Source organism: Acartia tonsa, chromosome 4, assembly GCF_053477335.1.
Source record: "Acartia tonsa isolate MP-2025a chromosome 4, ASM5347733v1, whole genome shotgun sequence".
Taxonomy (NCBI): Eukaryota; Metazoa; Arthropoda; class Copepoda; order Calanoida; family Acartiidae; genus Acartia; species Acartia tonsa.
Window position 1 is genome coordinate 51968021 of NC_137263.1, and position 26214 is coordinate 51994234.

Sequence of the window (26214 nt, forward strand, 5' to 3'; positions counted from 1 at the left end):
GTGCGGCTGGTAACTGTACATTTAAAATGGATATTTTATTACTTGGATCTTACACCAGATTTTCATGTTCTCTAGTAAAGTGAAACCTGCACGGGATAAAATAACCACCTCAACCCATTGCCTCCCCTTAAACTGAATGAACGAACTGGCCAATAAACGAGCTCCATGTTAGCAAGCTAAATTGACGACAATTTTTTCCCTGTCATAACATCCACGTATATTTTACATTCATTAACTCAAAAAGGACGATATTGTATTAAAGCACAAAAGCTTCAGAATTCGTGTTTTTGTATGTATCACATTCGAGCCACGGCGACCCAGTGACATACCAACCGACCAATAAGAACAAGACATGTTGAAAAGCTTTGCTCTTGAGCTTATGGGAACTCACAGAGATAATTTATGGGGTTTGCGTGAGAGAGATAGAGATAGAGAGAGAGAGAGAGAGAGAGAGAGAGAGAGAGAGAGAGAGAGAGAGAGAGAGAGAGAGAGAGAGAGAGAGAGAGTGTGTGTGTGAGAGAAAGAAAGAAAGAGAGTGAGATAGAAAAACGGCTTGTAAACCTTTGTTGAAGTTATTTAAATTCCTAAATTTTGGTATCACGCCACGCTCTGGGCTAAAATATATTTTAAGAAGCAAATTTTTAATTGTATTTTAATAACCACATACACACACACACACACACACAAACAGTCTTAATTATACAAATTAAAAAATATTTTAAAAATCACATCACTCACTTATAAGACACAAATAACACAGGAGAAATTATTTTTAATATAATTTCATCTTTTTTGGGGGAAAATTTATAATTTAAAATCTTGGTTTAGTATTAAAAGCTGAAATTTTTTAGGGAGTAAGGATTATTGAACTGAAAAGATTTATAACTATTTTGGGGAAGGGTACTGCTACTCTTTGCAAGAGAAATCGACTCAAGAAAAAAGAGACCCTACTATACATTTTTAAAAAAATTGTTTTTAAAAAATGGAATGTAAAGTGAAGGGTTGACCCCCCCCCCCTTTAGAGTCCTCTTGGGGCTTATTTTTCTATTTGCATGCACATATTATTTTGGTTTGATGAACAAAAAGGAATAGGGAGGAGTAGCGGTGCTTCTCTATAGTATAAATGAACAATAGGTTGCTTTGATATAAATGGGAGGAGTTTGGGAAAAAAAATAAAAATCTATGAGAAATATTGGGATTGAAGAAGGAGTAATTCCCATTGGAGATTATGGAGTTGACAGCTAATTTACGGGATAAGACAATGGCCAATAAATTAATGTACATCCCCAAAGATGATAAACAAAATTAATCCTTCACAATTAGTGATTGAAACGATTGGACACTCAACTTAATAAAAGTCCCCAATGATGTTAAGCCAACGAATAAGAAAACATTTCTATAAAACTTTGGGGTCTAGTGCAATAAAGAGCCTAATGTCCTTCGGTACAGACAAACAGACATACACACAGACAAACAAACAAACAGACATGTCACATCCTGTTACTTTATTGTAAGGATATTTAATAAGCTTATGAATGTCTATATTTGCATTATAACGTATGAATTTACAAATTAATATTGTTCTGTTTAAAGCAACTCACTTTGTCTTATTTTTGTATAAAAAGAAAAATTATCTTTATTTTTACAAAGACTAAACTCTTTATTTTTAATTTTTGAAACATTTCATTAATTAAATAAAAATTATTATAACTATAATATATATTTTCCAACTGATATGATGCTAAAATTTAGAAATTTAAATGAATTAAATCTTTAAAAGGGAAAGATTTGAGAGGGGCGGGTATAATGCTATTTAGGAGGGGGGTAGGGGTGCGTGGTTATTATAACGAACGAAATACCAATGTATTATATAGAAAGAATGTGCGCGTTAAATTATTTCCACCCATTTCTCTTCAGGGAGCTAAAGGGATAAGACAATGGCCGATAAATTTATGTACGACCCTGATGATGATACACAAAATTACCCCTTATGTAAATTACACATAAAGGTTGAAACATTTGAACACTAAACTTTTGGAAAAGATCACTAAAATGACTCCAAAGTAGTTAGGCCAACGAATAAGAAAACACCAGAATAAAACTTTGGGGGCTAGTGTAATAAACAGCCCAATGTTCCCTCCCTCCCTGAAATCTCTCTCTATGGGTGAACTTTTTGTTAGTACAGCAATATTTTCAGTTTTCTTAAGAAAATATTCCAACAAGGATGACAACTTCCATAGAAAACGAAGTTGAACAATAGGACGAATGGAATAACAATCATCCTATAATATAATGTAGTACAGTTTTTATTGTCTGAAGCTTAAGATCTCGGAAAATGCAAATCAGAATTAAATGTACTTTTCTAGAAACTGTCTTGGGGTGGTTTTAGGCTATTTTCCTGACCTTTCCTCCCGCACTTCCCAAGAGACAAGGGACGAAGCAACTAGAGACGCAAAAAAAATAGAGTTGAATAGTTGTAAATTTTTTTTCTCGTATTCATTCGAATCCGGTGGATAAGAACCGGTTCTCATCCATACGAAAAAACTTTGTCTAGCATCGTATTATATCCAGCTTTCTACGAATATAAAAATGTACAATCATAAGATTAAAACCAGTTTTTTAAGCCCGTGCCTTCGGCACCTCGAGGCTAAAAAACTGGTTTTAATCTTATAATTGTACATTCTATATCCGCGGAAAGCCGTTTATAATACGATGCGAGAAATGAATATTAAGTGTTTTTACAATACTGCGCTTATGATATTGTTCATATTTGTCATAGGAATCACCATAAATATAGTTATACCCAATATAAAAAAAAACTAAAAAGGAAAAATATCTAATTGAAAATCAAATTTATGATTTGAAAAATTTGGAATCATAAGTTATATAAGAATAAATCCTTTACAATAGTATTACATAGTTAAATATAAAGTATTATGCAAGTAAGACTTAGGAAACCCTAACTAATGGGATAGCCGATGACACTTTTTGTGATTTTGCACATTTGGTTACTGCCTAGTTATTTATCGAATCGCTTTCCGCGGATTTTATTATTAAAAAAGATAAAAGGATGTACCAGGCTAGCAAATTTGGCATTAATTCAATGAATTTATTTTAATATTCGTGGAAAATTGTCTTTAACAAGAAGCTATGCATGATTTTTTAGCATGGCTGAGAATCAGTTCTAATCCAGCGGATAATATTTGGTTCCCAATGGCATAGACGACGACATATGTCAAACTGTTGTTCTAAGGCAATTTACGATGGCTTTTTATTGTTCGTTGTATTTCCATAAGTTTAAGTAGCAAGGCTACTCTATATAAGATTCTGTCAATGTGTCTTTCTTACTTTATATAGTAGAGGCCACTCTATATACAGGACTTTTCCGTTTTTTTTCTGTTAAATTTTCTTCTCTTTTTAGCTTTGCTGTTTAGAGCGCTTTGTATATTTTTGGGGGGAGGAATCAATTCCTCAACGACTATACAAGTTAAAATTATGGTTTCCTAAAATAAGACACATTTGCAATAAGCGATGGCAATCCGTCTAATTTTTGGACCGGATTCGATTTCTTACAAGAATCCGTCCAAAAATAAAACGGATTCCGAATTCTTATTTTTGACGGATTCCGGATCCGGATTTTAGCAATATTTTAAAAGGCTTTTAAAAAAATCAATTAAGGGATTAATTTTACCGGGTACTGGGCAGAACCTAAAGCTGCGTTTTTTCACAATAGCTTTTCTTCTATTTCTAGACCCTACAGCGGCCAAAATGACTGTTAAAAATTAAAGTTTATATTCGGACCAATACAACTCAAGACGCTAATTTTAGCCTAACAATTAAGAATCCGAATCCGCTATTAAAAAAAAGGATTCCAAAATTAACCAAAAATTGGGTGGATTCCGGTTGCCAACCCTATTGGCAATACATTTAATATTCAGATGGAGCGCAGCTTCTCTTACTATAGGTCTGTCCGCTACATATTATTAGTGCGGTAGTTAAGGACATAAATTGTCCTTGTTTATAATTTTCATATTTGGAAGATTCACCTGTTTATGAGTAATTAACAATACACTTCAGCTTAATGATATCATAATTACTTAACAATTAGCGTAACCAAAACCTTAAAGTAATTTAATTATTGAAATTACAGGAATAGTTATTTCTCGCATCGAATTATAAACAGCTTTCCGCGGATATAGAATGTACAATTATGAGATTCAAACCAGTTTTTTAGCCCTGAGGTGTTGAAGGCACCGGCTAAAAAACTGGTTTTAATCATATGATTGTACATTCTTATATTCGTAGAAAGCTAGATATGATACGATGCTAGACATAGTTTTTTTTTGTATGGATGAGAACCGGTTCCTATCCACCAGATTCGAATGAATACGAGAAACACATTTCCTTGTTTTATACTTTAACTAAAACTAGCGGCTACGCCCCTAGAGACCTCTAGTAGCATTCAAGTCTCTTGAATATTAAAATTTTTCGTGTCTATGTTTCGTTCAAGTCTCTAGAATATTTTTATTGATTTTTCTTAGAAGGGTGGTGGGGTTTCCTCCACCAAAATAGTTATAATCCTTTCCGGGACCTATGAGATGCTACCAAGTAAAGGAGAACCCGACAGGTTCAGCGGTTAGCGAGATCCTTTGCTACAATCAGACAGACAGACATCGTTCTACTTTGTATAATAGATAATTCACCCCTAACCTCAGCATTTAACAAAATGCAGGGAGGGTGAAGTCTACCCTCCGCAGAAAATAAATACATTAAGCTTTCCAATAAAAGCAAAGCTTTATCAGTTTAGCCGTTTCAGAATTCTTTGAATTGTGCTTCGCTACTTAAGGATGTTGTCGTTCTTGTTTTTTCGCACATTTATTTAATTAAAAGGTTATACAAAAGAAAACAATAGTTTTTGTGATGTTTTATTTATTTAAATAAACACATTTTTATTAAGACTAGAAAATATAATAACAAAATTAGATTAACAAATATATTACACATTAATTAAGAAATAAAAAAAATCCGCAATATAAATCAGATTTCCAGAATGGCTGCGAAACCGTTTATTATTATTTTTAAGTCATACTGAAAAATCAATTAAAGCATCGTATTACAAACAATTTTCCACGAATAATAAAACGAAAATAGTAAAAATAATACCCGTTTTACAAGCCTGGTCCTTTGGGGCTAACAAAAATGGTTTTAACATTACATTTTAACATCCACGGAAAGTTGTCTATAATAAAATGCGACATCAAACACGTCTTGAAGAAGTTTAAAATCTCACTTAAATATCCTTTTATATAAAGTAGTAAGCGTTTTTTGTCTGTCCCGAAGGATCTCGCTAACCGCTGAACCGATTTTGTTCCCCTTTACAGTGAAGCTTCTTATATGTCCTGGGAAGGTTATTATTTCACCCCCTCCCCCCCAAAAAATATTTTTTTACTCTTTTGAAAAATTCAAAATGGGATGAGGTCGACTTTCCCCCCTCCTACCTTAAGTGCCCCTAGAGGCTTCTAGGGGGCGTAGCCGCTAGTATGTATAAAAAGGATCGAAGGATCTCGCTAACCGCTGAACCGATTTTGTTCCCCTTTACAGTGAAGCTTCTTATATGTCCTGGGAAGGTTTAAAACTATTATTTCACCCCCTCCCCCCCAAAAAAATATTTTTTTACTCTTTTGAAAAATTCAAAATGGGATGAGGTCGACTTTCCCCCCTCCTACCTTAAGTGCCCCTAGAGGCTTCTAGGGGGCGTAGCCGCTAGTATGTATAAAAAACATTAAAATAATTATGGCAATCTAATAATTAAAGGTTCTATCGTTTTTTTCAAGACGGATGTAATTTTTTGTATGACATTGATGGATTTCAATCATATTTTTTTGGCTACAAAAAAAAGAATAATAGTCTTAAGCATAAGAAAAATCATTATTGTAATAATTTAAGTTTGAAAATCTTTTGAAAAAAGCAACAAAAATACATTTTTATTAATATGGCATTCTTATTTTCTTAAAATACATATTTTATGTAGGAATCTGATAATTTGAGGTATATTTAAAATATGAATTTGCTTCGTATAGAAAACAAAAATATAGATTATGTTTTACATTGATAGGTATTTACTATTGTAATGGTTTTATTTTATAATTATTCTATGGAATAAGTGACGAGGTCTTTTAACAAACATACAGAGCAGCAATGGGTACTAGGCAAGATCCTGGTCAAATCCTGACTCTTGAAGGAGTGAGTCCCAGTTGGGAGAGACTATGAGCCTGTTGGTTATGTGACCTAGAACGGTCATTTCTCCATCCTGTTCTGGCATGGGAGGTACCCGGATAGATACAAGGTCCTGAATTAAACATTGATGAGTACCTCTGGAGGACGGTTGATAACAACGCAGGGCCACTCCTTTTGTAGTAAGATCAAAGGCACTAACATTCCAATTATAGCAGACAACCAATCTTTGATTGCACTACATTTGTCAAAAAGTCGTAACTGTGTATGGTATAGAGTTGCGCCATTTTATGACCAAGGCATTACCCCTACTCTTACTATTAGTATGAATGTCACACGCCAGATATAGGAGCAGTAGGTACCATGTTCCAACGTCTCTAGTATGACGCGGTGTGTTCAAGACTCGAACCCGACACCTCCCGACATGTTACCAATCACGCTAATGCCGCGGGTTCAAAAGTTAGGAATTACAATAAGAAAAGTTTAGCAGCAATAAATCTACAAGTCTTTTCATTTGTATATCATATGAAATAAAAAATAATGAAATGATTAAATTAAAAATGACCTGTAAGAATCCAACTTGTGTTCCAACTTCTAAATCAAACTTTTGTACTAGATTCTTCTTCTGTCCTTCACCCGTACCGTTCCCTTGGCTGGTGGCGCCACCACTTCTACGGCCGCCGAGAACCAGCTGACAAGCTCCGCTTTTGCGTATTTGAAGCTCGCCGAGCCGCCCTTCGACGCCGGTCAGCGTGCCGTCGGTCTTCTGGTCGACCTCAGCGCTTAGACGCACAGGTAGGTTGTCAGGTAACTGGAAACAAGAGAGATTACGTCCAATGTTTGTGTTAATGATTTTCCAGTATGGCTTTGAATCCGATTAATAACCGCTGGATTAAAACCGGTTAACAGCCATACTGAAAAATCTAGTATCGTATCGTTTAACAGACAGTTTTCTACGAATAATAAAATGAAGAATTGTAATATTAATACCAGTTTGGTTAGCCCGGGTCTAAGGCCTCTAGGGGCTATAAAAAAGTGTTTATTCTTACCTGGAAGAAAATAAGTTGAGAGCTAGATTTTTTGAGGACATCCGCCACGGGAGGAATGAATCCCGGCAGGTTTTCCTTGTTGTTTATCACAGGTTGTTCAGTGGGTGCTGCAGCAGAGTGGTGGTGAGGATCATCAATATTCTCATCATCGTCATCGTCACTGTCTAATTCTGAGCGCTGAAAATGCATTTTAACAATTTTATTAAAATCAAGGAAATTCTTAATTTTTGAAAGATTTCGTTGAAGAATGTATTACACTTTAATCACCTTGGCATGATGTTGTCTGTAACCCCTCCCCCCTCTCTTACTATAGGAGTATGCGATGGCGAGTGGATTAATTTGCCTTTTAAATGTTAGTTTCTTTAACAACAATAAACCAGAGCCCTATTCCAAACAATTGGGGATTTGACTAATAAAAAATACATTGGACGTCCTTAGCTTAACTCTTTTACCTGACTAAGATTACTTATTAAAGACAAATAGTTTAATAATCCTTTACAAAACCAATTCTTTGATTCTATATCTGAAGATCAAGTTTAGCTGTTATCATTTGAAAACCTTATCCGTTCTTTCAGATAATAGTAAAATGACACGATTCTCAGGATTAGAACCGTTTTTTTCACCTTCTCAATGTTCTAAAACATTGTGAAAGTTAATATGTCGTTAAGCTACCTGATAAGAGACGAAAGATTAACAGTCGTATTACTTCTTTGTTTATCAGTAAATTTTTATCTAGGTATTTTGAATTACCTTTTTATTGAGAAGTCTAGGCCTTATTTCATCAGGGTCCATGTCTTTTACTTCTTGCTTTTCTTCTTTAAATATTTTACCTGATACAAATAAAGTTTTAGTAATAATAATGTTTAAATCAGGGGACCAAAGGGATAAGACATGGCTGAAAAGTTGAAGTACATCCCCGACCCCAATTATGATACTCAAAATTACCCATTCTGTAAATTACAATTAGTAGATTAAAGGTTTGGCCAGCCAACTTAATGAACCAACAAATCAGGATTTGATAAAAATCCCCAAAGCCAATGAGTAAAAAATTGTTATTATAAAAACTTTAGGGACTAGTGTATGTCCTCTCCCTCCCTGATAAAATAGCCGAAAGTATAACATTTGCTGTTATGGAGAGTGGTCCTCCCCCCGCTATTCTCTCAATTTAAAATGCTCACTGTTTGCCAATTCATATTTTGAAAAAAATCTGTTCTTTTTGAAGATCATTGTTTTCGAGGTCCTTTGGATTTAAAAATGACGAGAAAGGTAACAAGTCTACATATTAGTTTTAATTTTCAAAAAATGACTTACATATTCTTTAGTAGAATAAAACACTTACCAGTATCTATCATGGGTAGTTGAATAGGTAGAAAGTTTCCATGTTTAAGGTCATCAATAAAGTCACCACTAAAATATGAAACTATTAAGAAAAAATTATCAGGAATTGACTTATTAACCTCCCCGTCTGTACCGACGGATCTCGCTAACCACTGAACCGATACATTTTTGTTTGGGTCAATTTTTAGACTTATCAGAAACCTTGAAAGATTTTTCCCGTATGGCTTCGAAACCTATTAATATCTGCGGGACTAGAACCGGTTCTCATCCATAATATGAAATCATGTTTGGAATTGAATTACATACATTTTTCCAGGAATATTAAAATAAAAATCATAAAATATAAACCTATTTTGTTAGCTCGAGCCTTCTGCCCTTCGGGGCTAACAAAACCAGAATTAGTCTTATTTTTTTTTCATTTTAATATCAGCGGAAAGCTGTCTATAATACGATGCGATTTGTAGCTTCAAAATGATTAGTACCTGAGAATAAGTTTGAGTTTCCTTTCCTCCTCCTCTTTATCACAGGTTTTACCGAGCTCCAGCTTTGGCCGTATCATTGCAGACGCCTCGGGGCCGCCGCCGTCACCGCCATCACGGTAACTTACACCGCCAAACCGCCGCCGTAAAGGATCACCACCAACGCCTGATAATAATATTTACTAGTTAATTGATCATCCATTAATATATAGTAAGGTTTTTTGTCTGAAGATTAAGATCTCAGAAATCACTGATCTGAATTGGGCTTTTCAGGGAAGCTATATAAATGTATTGAGCTGGTTAAAGGCTATTTTTTTTTATCTCACCTGCCCTCCACTACAGGCTAGGGTAGAAGCAACTTGAATTAAATGTTGTTAAAGCGACATTAATTATCAAATAAGGGGGGGGGGGGGGGGGGGGGGGGTTAATGCAACCATCTCGTAATCAATGTATAAATGGCACTTAGAATTCGAATTTTGATCTGAAATTTTGCATGAGTAATCCTTGGTAGGTCTATTTTCCCTAAATCGAACAAAAAGTAGGAAAAGTAGCGGCTAACGGCTCAGCCGTTTAGCTATTTTAAGGCCATTTTCAAGGGAAATTCATCACGAAACCTATCTACACATAATACTCTTTTCCGCTCCAAAACATTTTCAAACGGTTCTAGCCGGTAGTTGCTGGTACTAGAAATCTAAATGTCTTTTTGTATCACTTCACATGATTTAAGGCAAAAATATGTTTAAAAAGTTGATTCTTACATAATTTTAATTTATGACAGATTTGCCCTAAAAATAGCCAAAAAACGGCTAAACGGCTGAGCCGTTACTTTTTCAACTTTTTGTTCTAATTAGGGAAAATATACCTACCAAGGATTACTCATGCAAAATTTGAGATCAAAATTCGAATTCTAAGTGTCATTTATACATTGATTACGAGATGGTTGCAGTAACCCCCCCCCCCCCCCCACCCCCCTTAATGATCGATAAGATAGTTATTACCTTCAGAAAATATAGAATCTGTTTGAATAAGTGTCGGCCTGTCCCGATTATTCTTCTCTCGCCGTTCGGATTTGTTATTGTCACGCCGCCGTTTTCCACTGCCGCCATTTGTAGCAGCGGAGTCGCCATTGTTTTCTTTTTTAATTTGGCGGGTCACATTCAGATTTGGCACAAACTTTTTTCGTTCTAACGGCTTAGCAGCCGCCGGAGTGGCACTTGTCACCGACTTCAATGGCGGTATAGCAGCGGGGCTGCCGCCGGTAAGGCCCTTCACACCTGCGCTGCCCAAAGTTAGGTCTCTTTTTGGCTTAAAAGACTGAAGTCCACTAGTTCGGTTGGGGCTGGAAAATAAACTGGCCCCACCACTCCCCGAACTAGATCTATTTAAAGGTGTCACTCCTAATGCCCTGGCGCCTAGTTTATTCCCACCAGTGGACAGCGGGCTCGAAAATCCTCCGCCGCCGCTGTTCGTCTTGCTATTAAGACGAAACAGCGCCGGCTTCGGTTTCTTCTCCTTCTCCCCGCCCCCCTCTCCTGGTTCACTCATTATTATAACTTTTTAAAACAGCCAATTTGTTTTTGATTATGTTGTTTCTGAAATGCAAATTTCCTATAAAAATACTAAAATACATATAAAAATAATAAATACATTAAATTAGAATTGTTAAAACCATATATTACAATATACTAATAAACTACTAAATGTAACTAGAAATAGTAATTTCCCTAACATTTAAAATAATAGAACTTGTGCTAAAATTCAAAATTTCTTTAACAAAAAGAATGATATTCTGATAACATTATAATATCTGAACATTTTAACAAAATAATACTACAAATAATAACAGCTGAGCAAATAAATATGGACGGAATAATAAATATCTATCATTAACAGAAATGGATAGAGAATAAACGTGGATATCAATTTAGCTTGCTTATATGGAATTTGTTTATTGGTCAGTTCGTTCATCCAGTAGGAGGAGAGGTGATAGGGTAAAGGGGGCATCGTTGTTTTAGCCCTTTGCGAGTTTCACTTTAGCAAGGAACATGAAAATCTTGTGTAACATCCAAGTAATATAATATCCATTATAACAGAACACATTTCCCAATGACATTATTTTATATTTATAATTCTTAAAAAATCGCCTATTTATGTGCTATACTCAATACTACAGAACAAATAACTTCTATAAATACTTTTTTTGTGATTTGGTAGAAAAAGAGATTCAAATAGTTCTACATTTACAAAAGGAATGTATGTGCCATATGCTAAGAACATGCATTGTGTTATGACATTTGTGACGGCCTTTGTTTGTATGTAAATTAAAATGGATCTAGTGCAGTTCACGGTAAAATGTTCGTGGAAAAGACTACCTTCAAAAGTCTATGAACTTTAAAGGCTGCTAACGGCCAAACGATAGAACGTATAGATTATGCTCGCACAATATATTAATCGGCAAAAGTTTTTTAATTATAGATTTTGGATATAATCGTTACCAGGAACATTTTACCATGCACAGATCCTTTAAAAAGATAGTTCCATGATGATGGTTCCTTTAAAAGTTACCAACATTGAAGTATAAATAATGCAATTTAACAACATTTTAATATCATTGTATAAACCACGCAAAGAAAGATTTACTTATAGATTTTAAATATATTTATGCTAAGAAACCCCTTCATGAAACTTTCCATTTTGAAATTTTTTTAACAACTACATAGCTAGATTAGGTTAGATTGATGACAGTTTAAGGAGATTTTGTATATTTATGGATGAACGTGACAAAATTTTTGACCGACTCCGGGTCCATATCTGGATATATTCCATGCCCGAGGTTGGCTATCCACCTGTGAATAACAATACACTTGTTATTATTAATACTTGTAAAGACCAAGAATTATATCTCATATACTTTTGGTAAATAGAGAATAATATTTCATGTAAAACCAACTATTTTTCTGTAATGGGAGGGAAGATAAGATTTCTTAAACCCCTGTCTTTTGTACATATTACCCGGGAGGAAGGGGACATTTGATTAGAAATTACGCTGTTTAAAAAAACTAATAATATAATATCGTTGAATTAAAGAAACACCTTAGAAAGCTACAGATTAATATTAATATAAATATAATTAGATAATACAAGTAAATATTTAGAAGTGTATTTTCCTGTTATTTCCAAACTTGGCGGCCATCTCCTTGACAATATCCTCCAGGTGATCAGCTGGAGCATACAGGGCACACGGATCCAGGTTACCCTGAACAAAATGAAATCTTTAATAAAGAAAGAAGGGTAGAAAAAGGTTTGTAAACTCCCTTTAACATGAATAATGTATAGGTTAACCTTTAGTGTCAAAGGTTTTTTTAAAAAAAACATCCTCTTCATCAAAAAAAAAATTAAGTTAAAAGCATTAGATTTAAATAAAATCAAATGTTATTTTATGTTCTAATAGAACTGTAGCATAGACACATTGATATTAATAAAGTTCTTAGCATTGTAAGTTGTAAATAACATTGGTCGCCTAAGCCAATTCTAAACTTAGGATCCGAATTTCCCTTTCAAAATCTGCCTAGAAATACCTTTGTAAGGTTTACTTTCCCACAATTAAAGAAATAAGACAAGTAGAGGGTAATTCATGTACCTGCAAAGTGACCTTATCACCAGCCAGCTGACGGCCAACCTGTGGCTCTATTGTCCAGTCCAAGCCAACCACATCATACCCGGACTCTCCCAGCTCCTTCAGAACAAAATGCCCTCCCTAAAAAGTAAAATTGACCGATATATTTGCATGGTAGGAAAATTTCAGAAATAGTTATTATTGAATTAAATTGTTCTGTGTTGTATATTTTGCATGGGATCCCCCTGCTAAAAGGGGGGGGGGGGAAACAAATATGTAGGAGGGGGAAAATGAATAAAATGAAGAGAACTAAAAACATTTTTTCATATTCCCTCCTTCATATTATTCATACATAGACTTTACCTTCGCAAATACGGTCATAGGAACTTGTTCTAATCCCTCCTCTTGCAATTTTGCTTTGACCCGCTTGTTTATGTCAATTAGGGTCGGCAACACAAATCTAAAAGTAAAATATAGTAAGTAAAAGATTTACATAGTGAGGATCCTGGGGTATAAATTTATGGAAAAATCTACCTAAATTTATATAAAATAATCACTTACAAATTTTGAAATATCTGGTAACCTTGTTAAGATCAGCTGATTCACTCCCACATTCTTCTCTCTCACATTGTATATAATCTTCCTTCCCTTTTCGTATACCTCTGTTCGGTGATTTTATTTTTATTGTCAATGATCCGGAACCGGATCCGGATCCAGATCCGCACAGACCAAATTTGGAGGATCCGGATCCGCATGCAATTAATGCGGATCCGCAACACTGATCTTAGCGGATGGTGATTTGATATACTTTGTTGGTACCTTCTACGTAAATCAAACAACAAACAAGGATGACAACATCCATAAGTAGCGAAGCACAAAAGATTGTAGATGGGAATACGTACAGGTAGATTTAAAAGGTTTTTACTAAAATCAAGAATAGATTTATTGGATAAAATAGACATGAAACCTTGTTTTATTTTGTATGGTGACGATGGTCAAAGTAAATTATATTAAAGATGCTCATAACAATGGGAAAAATTATTTTGATACTGATATCCCATAAAAGTTTGAAAATTGGATCAAAATAGACAAAAATATGGGAAAATATGTAAAACATATAAAAATAGCCAAAAGCCTGATAAAAGGCAGTCTGGCCGCCATGGTTGTTTACTTAAAACGACAAAAAAATTAATTTTAGATCCTTAACTTAAAAAATTGGGAAAAGCGGGCCATATATACTGAAGATATGGAAAAAAGTGTAAAATATATAAAAAATAGCCTAAAACCTGCCAAAAAGGCAGTCTGGCCGTCATGGTTATTTTCTTTAAAAGACAGGAAATTTAATTTTGATATCTATAACTGAAAAATTTTTGAAAATCGGACTATACACTTTGAAGATATGGAGAAAAATGTTAAAAATATAAAAAACAGCCTAAAACCTGCTAAAAATGCAGTCCGGCCATCATGGTTGTTTTCTTTAAAAGACGGGAAATTTAATTTTGATATCTATAACTGAAAAAAAAATTGAAAATCGGACCATAGTGTTATGGTCCGATTTTCAATTTTTCAAGATATGGTGAAAAATGTGAAAAATATAAAAATAGCCTAAAATCTGCTCAAAAGGCAGTCTGGCCTTCATGGTTGTGTCTTTAAATTTAATTTTGATATCTGTAACTGAAAAAATTTTGAAAATCGGACCATAAACACTGGAGAATGAGATATGGAGAAAAATGTGAAAAATATAAAAATAGCCTAAAACCTGCTAAAAATCGGTCCGACCGCCAATGATGTTTCATAGTTAATTGTGCTCCTTAATGGTGGGAATGTTGTCAAAAAATTTCAGCATTCTATCTTTTATAGGAGCTGAGTAAATCCAATTTCCCCCATAGCGTTACGGACTGACGGACGGACGGACTGACGGACGGACAAAGTGAATTATAGAGTAGCTTCGCTACTAAAAATTCAATTTAGCATTGCAAAAGAAGAACATGCTTTATCTTATACAATATATTGAAGTATTACTTTTTAAATTCTCTAAGGCCCAGGTACTCTGCATTAGATTCAAACACTTGCAGTAGCTGTGCACCTGCGCGTACTTGTTCTACCAGGTAGTCAACATTCACATCTGCACAAGTTTTTGTGTTTAATTTTTTGATCAATCTCTATAAGATAGTTAAAATATGAACAATAATTCTATCCTTTTATAAAAGTAAGGGGCTGTCAGTGTCTGGTTATGTCTGCCTCTACCAAAGGATCTCGCTAAACGCTGAACCGATATGGTTCTCCTTTACAATGTAGCTTTTCATAGGTCCTGGGAAGGTTTATAACTATTTTGGGGAGGGTACCACGAACATTTCAAGAGAAATCGCATCATGAAAAAAATGACCCCCCAAAAAATATTTTTCACTTTTAAACTAAATTGAAATTGTGGGGTGTAAGGGGCATTTTTTAACTATAACCATTAAAGTGATTAAACACTCCTGTTAAAATTTTCAATAGCTTGTGACTTGCTTCTGGATGCTGATACAGCCATTTCTTCGCTTTGGACTGCGTTTTGGAGCCCCCACCCTCAATCATGTAGGCCATGAGAGTCCAGGGAGCACCGGTGAACCCTATCAAGGGCACCTTGCCCTCAAGTTTATGACGAGTCAGTGTTATGGCATCAAATACGTATTTAAGCTCTTGTTTCACATCGGGTATAATTAACCTAAAATAAAAATGAAGTTATCATAGCTATGTAAAATAGTTTTTCCTGTACATATCCACTGCATTAAAACCGGTTCTCAGCCATACAGAAAAATCATTAAAGCATTAAATTATAGACAGTTTTCCACGAATTAAAATAAATATAATTTTTAATCATGTTGTTTTTTTTTTCATATCCGCGAAAAGCTGACAATAATACGATGCGTTAAATATAAATAATAAATATCTATTCTCTTTTAAATATTGTTGATCTATAATGAAAAAAATTCAATCTTAATTTAATATATAGCTTTAGCAATATAACAATCCAATAAAATTATGAGTGTAAAATAGGCAAGGTTTTGTTTAAATTATATAAATGGAATTTAATAATATATTTCTGTTTAATTAATAATATTATTCTTTTGACTGAAAGACTAACAAACGAGTAAAATTAGTATAAAAGACGCCTTATTAAGTTATGAAAGTAACTAAAAAATTCTTTCGGTAATATTTAATTTTCAATTACCTGTCTAAATGTTGTGGATTAACTAATGGGCTATCAAATACTGGGCCCACACCAGGTTTCATTTCAACTTTCATGCCCAGAGCTTGGGGCACTACTAGAATATCAGAGAAGATGATGGCTGCGTCAAGCTCAAATCTCCTAAAAAGGTACTAGGTTTATGAAGAGTTCAGTGATGTGAGTAATTTTGAAAAGTAATCTTAAATAATTCATTTTTGTTGAAATGGATTGTTTGTGTATCAGTTTCTAAAATGATATCTCGCAATATACGATTAGAAAGTATAGGTTTTTCAATGATATCACCTATCATAATTACCCAGGAAAAAATCTTTTTCTAGAAAAGTGAATTCATAGCTTTCAATTAAACTTCTAAAAATACAATAACATCCTAAGTTGTTCATAGAGCAGCCTTTCTAGTTAAAAAGATAATCAATTAAACATTCTTAATAGAATTTAATCCAAATATAATGCAAATGCAAATCCTTTACCTGATTGGTTGCAATGTAATTTCACAGGCCAGTTCAGGGGTTCTGCAAATCTTGAAAAAATCATGCTCCACCCTAAGTTCTCGGAACTCGGGTAAATATCTACCAGCCTGTTATTGCATTTATGATCTCTCGGAAAATTAAAATTTCGTAAAAAGTATCTTTCGAAATGGACAACTCTTTAAGGCGAATCCATCAAGGTTCGTACCCCCCAAGAAAACTCTGTACACGCCAATGTGTATTTCATCACCTTAACTATAGTAAAATGTAATCATAATTTAAATCTATGTATAAAATGCTATTTCTTTTGCATTTTGTCTTAAGAACACTTGACATAATTCGAACTTAAATTAAAATCATATTTTATTCAGAGAAAAGTTTTAGATTAATGGACCTTAATTAAATCTGGAATTGGCAATTACAAAACTCACATACGAGATCAAAATACATTCCTGTCTCATAACCCAAACAGGTACAAAATCCACTTCCTCGCCTTTAGCTGCCCGTAGCAAGCGATCATTCTGAAGTACTGGAAAGTCGGTGGTCATTTTAATGGATTTTCAGTCTAAAATAACAAATATTTTATCGCACTTGGAATCGGTGAATTTTCTTTACATATATGGTGATCAAAACAATTGAAAAAAGCTGTTTTTAGCACATATTAATATTGTTAAATAAAAAAATAACATAAGGTGTTTGCAGTGTTTGTTCTCTTAAATATATATCTTCATCATCACGGGTATTCTTAGGGAAGTCTTTCAAATACACATTTATTTGTTTTACGCCGACAAAGCATTGGCATATTGAAATTCTTCACTGTTGTTATAATCCACCATATCCAATGCAACAACACAACTCTCTCTGCACAATAAAATGATAAAACATGTATTAAACAAGGAAGACAACATCAATAAGTAGCGATAAGTAAAAATGATAGGACAAGCGGACAGATATTTAATACATTCAGTGGTCATAAAAAAGAATAGATAATAGTTTGTTACAGAAAATCACGAAAGCTTTCAAAAATATGTATTTTGTAGCATGGTCGACAGACCAACGGACTATGTTAGTTGGATGCCCTTTGAGAGGGGGTAAATTCATAAAAAAATTGCAGTGGAGAAAATCGCATATCTCCCGAGCCTTACGGACTGAATAAAAGACCGATATACAAAGTTAATTATAGAGTAAATTCGCTACTAAAAATGAAAAGAATATTAAAAGTATAGTGTTCAATATGACAACAAAAACACAGTTGTTTAATTAATCTCACTGAAAAAAGAATAAATGTATTGGAATAAATGGATGTATTCATTCTTTATTTAGATAATAACAAGTGTTAGTAATAATGGAAAACAATGAAAGAAAAACAAAGTGTGAGGTTTACGTCAGGATAGAAGGGGGGGGGGGGGCAATACATTTAAATAAGCAAGATCAAAATCTAACTTTCCATAGGTAAGAAATACTAGATTGGCATACACTATATCTCGAAAATACGAAACCAATGAAAGAACACTGGCTAAATTCCAAGGTCAAATTAGAGTACTATCTTAATTAAAATCTGCATATAATAAAGTTTTATCATTTCCTAACGACATCCGCCTCCTCTTCTCCCAAATACTTTTTCAATTCCTCCTCCACTCCTTTGTGTCCAATGCCTCCGAGGGCCTCAGCACACTCGTGCCTCACCATTGGATTCTCCGAGGTGTCGCGCAGCCGCACTGTCAACTCATTAATTGCTGCAGGCGATGCCGCTTGGCCTAAGACGAATGCAACCTCATGACGAAATAAGGCACTCTTGCAGTCGAGACCAGTGGCCAAAGCTTTAATACTTTCATCATCGCCCTTGTTGCGCAATGAAAACATGGCGCGGTATCTCTCGAACATTGGAAGCGATTCATTTAAGAGAATTTCTGTCAGCTTTGCTGTGTCTTTTTCTTCAAGTGGTGGGGCAGGATCCACTGATTGGAATATTTCTTTATCATCTTTGCCACCGCTGGCAAGCCAATTCAAACGATCAATTGCCATTTGACATGTCTCTGAAACTTCAGGGACAGGATCTTTGCTATACTTAACCAGAACATCCATTACTTCAGACGTGCCGATGGCGCCCAGTGCTTCAGCTGCCTCATGGCGAACAATAGGCTCACGGCTGGAGTCTTCCAACACTTGTGAAAGAATAGGTATCGCAGCTGGGTCCTGTAGCTGTCCAAGGCAATAGGCGACTTCATGCTTCAATAAAGCAGATTTATCATCGAATGCTTTGGCAATCCAGTCAATGGACTCTTTGCCACCAATATTTTTGAGAGTAAAGAGAGCCCTAAATCTTTCCTTCAACGGCCTTTCCGGACTGTTCAATAATTTACCGACTTTGGCGATTTGTTCTGATGTAAATTCGGGCATGATTCTAACTTATTTATAATCTGATCAATAACAAAATCACAAATTAGCTTTTAAACTCACTTATTCTCTCCACCTGTGTCCACAATCAGGGCTACAACACTTGTAAAATGTTGTCATAGGCTCGTCCGCAGACCTTGTCTGAATCTGCATAAAATAAGCCCGCAGATGTGAACACTTGGGGCACTTCTCCTCCGTAGAATCGACGTTCTCCCAAGCCGCAGAACCGCCCAACACGTCGTCGACCTCTTTGAGAGTTGTGTAGGTACGATTGGAGATGCGCTTGGTGATATTGTAAACGTAAGGACACGTTGAGCAAGAAAATCTATAAATAATATAAAAATGAAACAAGAAATTTTTCTAATTTAAAGACTTCTGTCCTTGCTAGCTTAAAGCCACATTTTATATAAAAACAAGCATGTACCCAGCCAAGAACTAATACAATTAAGTAATTTCATCATAATTGGTTACATATATATTGTATATGCCCAACCAAACTAAATCAAAATAACATTCTAAAGATGAATGCAGAAATACAAAGAATAACCTAAAACCAACCTGTAACAAGCAGAACGACCCTCCTCAACCTCAAGGATATTGGCACACGTGGGACAAAATAGGAGCATCAAGGATTATCATTAAAACATTCCATCAAAAACCCCAAATATTTATTGTGATTCTGAAAAATAGGTATGTTATTGTTAAAAATAAATAATTATGCTTTTAACGGTTTAAGGCTATAAACATCTTTTTAAATTTTCTCTCACTCGTTTAGTATTATTTATAATATAATATAACTTTATTTTAATCTTTAGTCGGCATACATAACGTCCATGGACCATGTTATTAATTTAAAAACTTTTGTAAGAAGCAGAAAAGACGGGCATGGAAATGAGATACAAGGTTGCCAACATTTGTTCTAGACATTTTAATTTTTTCATAAAAATGCTAGAATAGTATTTTAATCCTGATTTTAACATAAAAACTATACATGTTGGGTGTATTTAATAGTATTATATTTAATTTTGCCTTTAAAATTAAAAATAATTACATGATGTATAAAAATAAAAAAATAGAAAATTAAAAGTTTGCAACTCTATATTAATGCCGCGTAAGATTTTTCAACGGCTTTACGTAAAACTTGTTGCCTAGATTCCAAATTTTAGGCCAAGGCAGTGGAGATCAGGAAAACAGGCTAAAACCATACCAATTTGCGAGATCTTCAAGGTTGCAACAAAATAGTCTTACTACTTTATAAAATGCAATAAGTTTGGCAGCATCCTAGTTTAGGAGTGGAGATACCCGGTATCATGAAAATTAAACCCCCCCCCCGGGGGTATGCATCTATTTTGACACCCGGTATGCATCAATTTTGACCCGGTATATATTAATTTGGTCACCCCAATTTTTTTTGCTTAAAACAGACAAATGGGTAATGAACAATACATAGTGGGTCAAAAATAAGCATACAGGGTACAAAATTAAAGATAGGGGGTAAAAAGATAAAGGGTCAAACATATAACCCCCCCCCCCCCCCCCCGGTATGCAACAATTTTGACACCCCGTATGCATTGATTTGGACACCCGGTATGCATCAATTTGGACACCAACAAAATTAAGATAGATGGTCAAACAATTACCCCCCCCCCCCCCCCCCCCCCCCCCGGTATGCATCAATTTGGACCCCGTATGTATCAATTTGGTCACCCCAATTTTTTTTGGCTTAAAATAGACAAATGGGTAATGAACAATACATAGTGGGTCAAATTTAAAGCATACAGGGTATATAATGAAAGATACGGGGTAAAAAGATAAAGGGTCAAACATATAGCCCCCCCCCCCCCCCCACGGTATGCAACAATTTGGACACCCGGTAAGTGTCAAGATGGATACCCCCCCCCCCCCTTATGATCCTAGTGTCCATTGAGGTCGTTACGCGCGCGAATTTCCTCTAGACTAAGATTCGTCTTTAACCCCAATTCTATTTCAAAGAGGGGAAAGGGGTTGAATGATAAGGTGATATTCTATTCATAAGGAGTTATATAGTTAGACAATTGCCACTGTCCATATGTTGTTTTGTATTAAACTGACTTTATTGTATAATAAAATTGTTTTCTAATATGTGTGTGGTGTAGAATATGTCATTTTTTTTACCTAACATTGATGAAAGTTTGTAGGTTTGTGCCTTGTTTTATTTAAAAATTGAGACTCATAGTGGGAGATTTTGTTACTAATATATAGGGCCTGAAATTTGGCCTGGAATAGCTGAGGCTTCATCCTCAATGGAGTTATGAGATGATTAGACTGCTCAATAAAATGGACCATCTCCTTCCCTTGTCATGTGATGGACACAAAAGAGGCAAGATATTTGCAATAAAGCAAAAAAATTGGGGTGACCAAATCGATACATACCGGGTCCAAATTGATGCATACGGGGTGTCCAAATTGATGCATACAGGGTGTCAAAATAGATGCATACCAGGGGGGGGGGGGGTAAATGTTTGACCATCTATCTTAATTTTGTTGGTGTCATAGGAAAATGTTATTATAAAACTTTGGGGACTAGTGTAATAAACAGCCAATTGTCCCTCTCTCTCTATTTCTACTGGTGCAATTAATTCTTATATTAAAGTAACAGGATGTCTAACTGTCTTTCTTTTTCTCAGAGAGAGATGAGACAACGGATTGTTTATTACACTTGTCCCCAAAGTTTTTTTTAATAATGTTTATAAGAATTTTGGGGACCTGAGAGAATTTTGTTTGGTTGGTTTATATTAAGTTGAGTTTTCAAAGTTTAAACCACTAATCGTAATCTAAAGAAGGGTTAATTTTGTGAATCATGTACATTAATTTATTTTACATTGTCTTATCCCTTTATATACCTACTTTTTTTCTATGCAAGGATCAGCGGACCAATTTGGTTTCTTTAATTCATTGAAGCTTTGGGTTGGTTTTGAGTATTTTTAAAAGCGAAGCTTTTCTATAATTAGGGTCGGTCCGTCCGTCGGTCCGTCCGTCTGTCCGTCCGTCACGGATAGCTTTTTTCGTTAATTTAGACATGTTACAATTGTCCTATCGATTTCAAATTTTGCATGGTGATTCCTTGAGTAGTTAGGTATGATTTAGAAAGCGTAGCAACTCTATAATCATTACCAAAATGTCCGTACATCCATTTTAAACATGTTGATTTTTTTTACTTTTTTAAATATCTTTTTCCGTTAATTTAGGCATGTTAGAATTGTCCTATCGATTTCAAATTTTGCATGGTGATTCCTGTAATAGTTAGGTACTAGTTAGAAAGCGTAGCAACTCTATAATCATTACCAAAATGTCCGTACGTCCATTTTAAACATGTAAATTTTTTTACATTTTTAACAACAAATTTGTATGTGACCTAATTATCCGATTGGTCTGATTTTTGGTATACTGATTCCTGGAACAACAAAGTACAATATTATAAGCGAAGCAACTCTATAATCAAGTCCTAAAAATGTAAGTATGTCCATAATCATTATCCTGTATCAAGCAGTTTTTCAACAAATTTACTAACAATTTTGCTTTGACTCTTATACATTCGCATTCTGATTATTCAGTTCTGACATTATACAAGTTTTAATGTCCGTTTGTCCTACCGTTTCAGAGCTTCGCTTTTATGGATGTTGTCATCCTTGTTTAAAAACAATTTCTATAAAAGTACCAAAAGTTTTTGTATACAAAAATAAGGGAGTATGTATTTAAAACTTTGGGCACTAGTATAATTAACAGTCCAATATCCCCTCCCTCCCTGTTTATAATACTGATAACCAGTGGACCTATTGGGTTTTTTATTCAATAAAGATTTTTCTCGTATTCATTCGAATCCGGTGGATATGAACCGGTTCTCATCCATACGAAAAAACTATGTCTAGCATCGTATTATATCCAGTTTTCTACGAATATAGAAATGTACAATCATAAGATTAAAACTAGTTTTTTTAGTTAAAACCAGTTTTTTTAGCCGGTGCCTTCACACCACGGGGCTAAAAAAACTAGTTATAATCTTATAATTGTACATTCTATATCCGCGGAAAGCCATTTATAATACGATACGAGAAATAACTATGAACAGTATTTTCTTAATTAACAAATCTTTATATAAAAGTAACATAATCAGTGTATATCTGTCTTTGTGTACCGAAGGATCTTGATAACCGCTGAACCGATATCCTTCTCCTTTACAGTGTAGCTTCTCATAGGTCCTGGGAAGGTTCATAACAAAACATAACATAATAACATAATAAAACAAGGATGACAACATCCATAAAAGCGAAGCACTGAAAAGGTAGGACAAACGGACATTAACACTTGTATAATATCAGAACTGAATAATCAGAATGCGAATGTATAAGAGTCAAAGCAAAATTGTAAGTAAATTTGTTGAAAAACTGCTTGATACAGGATAATGATTATGGACATACTTACATTTTTAGGACTTGATTATAGAGTTGCTTCGCTTATAATATTGTACTTTGTTGTCCTAGGAATCAGTATACCAAAAATCAGACCAATCGGATAATTAGGTCACATACAAAGGACCAGGGAAATCTTCAGCAAATTTTTATACAGGCATTTAAATGAAACAAGTGTTAATGTAATTTTGTGAAATTTTAGTTAAAGATTTCATAATTTAAATTATCTTTTTTAAAAATAAGTTATTTTTATTGATTTTTTATAAAAAAAATTAATCAAGGAAAATTCTCCTTTTACCGCTTTGATAATAGTTATAGGTGTTATTTTGTCTCAAAACCGCTTTCATTAAAACTCAGAACCATGACAAGAGTAATATAAATTCTTTAAGTCTGTGTTCTGACGATGCTAACTCTTAATCATCTTAATTATCCCTTTCTCTCTTCCCCCCCACCCCTTCTTTCTCTTTTTCCCTTTCAAACTCCTACATTTATTCCCCCCCCCCTTTCCATTTTTCTTCTCTCTCTATCTCTCAATGAAGTTAATTCCTAAAGTCAAATATGTAGCCACCCTTTGCATTATAAAAATTTATATTTATTCATTACAGATAATAATTGTAAAATTCTATGCTTTCTTTGCTTAAAAAGAGTGTTAATTTTAAAGGATTTTTTGATAATTTTAATAGAAATTATTTTTAAGAAATTGCCAAAAAAATAGTATAAATATGGCAACATGGTTGGTTAGAAACTTTGCGTCGCCCCCCCAACCCCCCTTTCCCAAATCAACTAAACAGGGAAAGAGGGGGGTAATTTGTTTTGTAGATTTAATATTCGGGTAAAAATTTACATACAGTAAAAGAAGCAAAATAAGAATGAAAATATAAAGTTTTTAAACTCCTAGATTTAGATACAAAAAAAAATTTTATCTCCAAAATAAAACCATCATAGTATCATAGTGAGAGGGAAAGAGAAAGAGAGAAATCAAGAGAAAAAAGAAGGGGGGGCAAAATATTACGTTACGAAACTGAGTAATATCCAGTGGATAAGAACCGGTTATGATTTTGAATATACCGGAGTAAATATGATTATGATACGATGCGATAATTGGCTAAAATACTCTCCATACAACGAATATACTATTACTAGATAAACAATCCAAATAAACTAATACAGTTTATAGACATCATAATTTCCCTAAACAACTTTTATCTGAAGCTAAATTCAAATATTCAAAGAAAGTTGTATTAATCAATTATTGTAAAAATACCTGTCAAATTGTTTCTCTCAATTAATTTTTTTTTGTGGTATGATTGTGTCTATGTATTATTCCTATTGGTCATATTAAGTGATTGGGGATTTAGACATCCTATCTTTAAAATCTCGGCGGTTTTTATTGTAAGATATCTATAACTGTCCAGAGAGCGGAAAATAGTTAATTTTCTTTGATTAAATTTTTTGTTTAAAAAAAACACAGAAATAATTAAAATTTTAAAAAATTAACATCATTTTTGAAATCTACATAAAAAAATTCACAAATATATTGTACAAACATATTACAGGGATAAGGGATACGGGATTTGCAGAAGATTTCCTAGGTCCTTTGTTGTTAAAAATGTAAAAAAATCAACATGTTTAAAATGAACGTACGGACATTCTGGTAATGATTATAGAGTTGCTACGCTTTCTAACTCGTACCTAACTATTACAGGAATCACCATGCAAAATTTGAAATCGATAGGACAATTCTAACATGCCTAAATTAACGAAAAAAGCTATTTAAAAAAGTAAAAAAATCAACATGTTTAAAATGAACGTACGGACATTTTGGTAATGATTATAGAGTTGCTACGCTTTCTAAATCGTACCTAACTACTAAAGGAATCACCATGCAAAATTTGAAATCGATAGGACAATTCTAACATGTCTAAATTAACGAAAAAAGCTATCCGTGACGGACGGACGGACGGACGTACGGACGGACGGACCGACCCTAATTATAGAAAAGCTTCGCTTTTAAAAATACACATATCCTCCCCCCCCTCCAAAAAAAGATTTTCTTTATCTTTTTAATTTATAATAAACTAGCGACTTTGCCTCTAAGGGCACTTGAGATGGATGGGGAAATTGACCTTCCCCCCTATTTGAATTTTAGTTTTAAAAAGATGAATTTGGAAAATAAAATGTTTTTTTTTTAAGAGTGGTGCGTGGTACCCTTACACAAAATAGTTGTAAACCTTCCCAGGACCTATGAGAAGCTACACTGTAAATGAGAACTATAACGGTTCAGTGGTTAGCGAGATCCTTTGGTACACCTAGACATACACAAATCCTTACTTTTATATAAATAAGAAATGATTATCTAAATTCTTTAATTTAAAAAAAACAAATTGGTCCACCGGTTATCATGATTTTGTATATCCGTATCATAAACAGGGAGGGAGGGGACATTGGACTGTAAATTAAACTGGTGCCCAAAGTTTTAGATACATACTCCTTTATTTATGTGTTCAAAAAACTTTTATTAGACGAAGCCCAATCTTTCCTACTTTCGATTCCTATGACGTCATAAAAATGAGGGAGATGAGAGGAGAAGTGGGAAAGAAAACCCTTAAAAAGAGGTGGATAATCTCTCATTTTTATGACGTCACAGGAATCAAAAGAAGGACAGATTGGGCTTTGTCCTTTTATTATATTCTAATTGGTTGGTTAGCAGTAATGAAACACATATTTCAACCAAAAGGGATCATTTTGTTTATTATTATAAGGGATGTACATCAATTTATCTTATACTAGCGGCCACGCCCCTAGAGGCCTCTCCCCCAAAATAGTTAAAAACCTTCCCGGGACCTATGAGTAGCGGCCCTGTTAAGGAGAACCCGATCGGTTCAGCGAGATCCTTTGGTACAGACAGACAAACAAACAAACAGACATCCTCTTTATGATAAGGTTTATCTAATCCC

At 34.3% G+C, this 26214-nt stretch overlaps 4 protein-coding genes across 4 annotated transcripts; all 4 read right to left on the bottom strand.

Moving 5' to 3' along the window:
* Positions 1-4909: 4909 nt before the first annotated feature.
* On the bottom strand, positions 4910-10764 carry Polr3D (RNA polymerase III subunit C53). Its single transcript, XM_080158920.1, has 7 exons — positions 10099-10764; positions 9104-9266; positions 8623-8690; positions 8034-8113; positions 7284-7460; positions 6800-7045; positions 4910-6349 (listed from the first exon to the last, which is right to left on the bottom strand). The coding sequence occupies exons 1-7, from the start codon at positions 10643-10645 to the stop codon at positions 6206-6208; spliced, it is 1425 nt and encodes a 474-aa protein (XP_080015046.1). The 5' UTR covers positions 10646-10764; the 3' UTR covers positions 4910-6205.
* A 1026-nt stretch (positions 10765-11790) lies between these two features.
* On the bottom strand, positions 11791-16979 carry Urod (uroporphyrinogen decarboxylase). Its single transcript, XM_080158921.1, has 9 exons — positions 16864-16979; positions 16416-16521; positions 15931-16068; positions 15197-15423; positions 14739-14841; positions 13080-13176; positions 12741-12857; positions 12267-12356; positions 11791-11945 (listed from the first exon to the last, which is right to left on the bottom strand). Exons 1-9 carry the CDS (start codon positions 16958-16960, stop codon positions 11847-11849), a joined length of 1074 nt encoding a protein of 357 aa, XP_080015047.1. The 5' UTR covers positions 16961-16979; the 3' UTR covers positions 11791-11846.
* nero (deoxyhypusine hydroxylase nero) lies at positions 16977-18812 on the bottom strand. Its single transcript, XM_080158922.1, has 2 exons — positions 17998-18812; positions 16977-17273 (listed from the first exon to the last, which is right to left on the bottom strand). Exons 1-2 carry the CDS (start codon positions 18810-18812, stop codon positions 17192-17194), a joined length of 897 nt encoding a protein of 298 aa, XP_080015048.1. The 3' UTR covers positions 16977-17191.
* A 27-nt stretch (positions 18813-18839) lies between these two features.
* Positions 18840-19524, bottom strand: Polr3K (RNA polymerase III subunit K). Its single transcript, XM_080158923.1, has 2 exons — positions 19368-19524; positions 18840-19134 (listed from the first exon to the last, which is right to left on the bottom strand). The coding sequence occupies exons 1-2, from the start codon at positions 19433-19435 to the stop codon at positions 18873-18875; spliced, it is 330 nt and encodes a 109-aa protein (XP_080015049.1). The 5' UTR covers positions 19436-19524; the 3' UTR covers positions 18840-18872.
* Positions 19525-26214: the final 6690 nt, after the last annotated feature.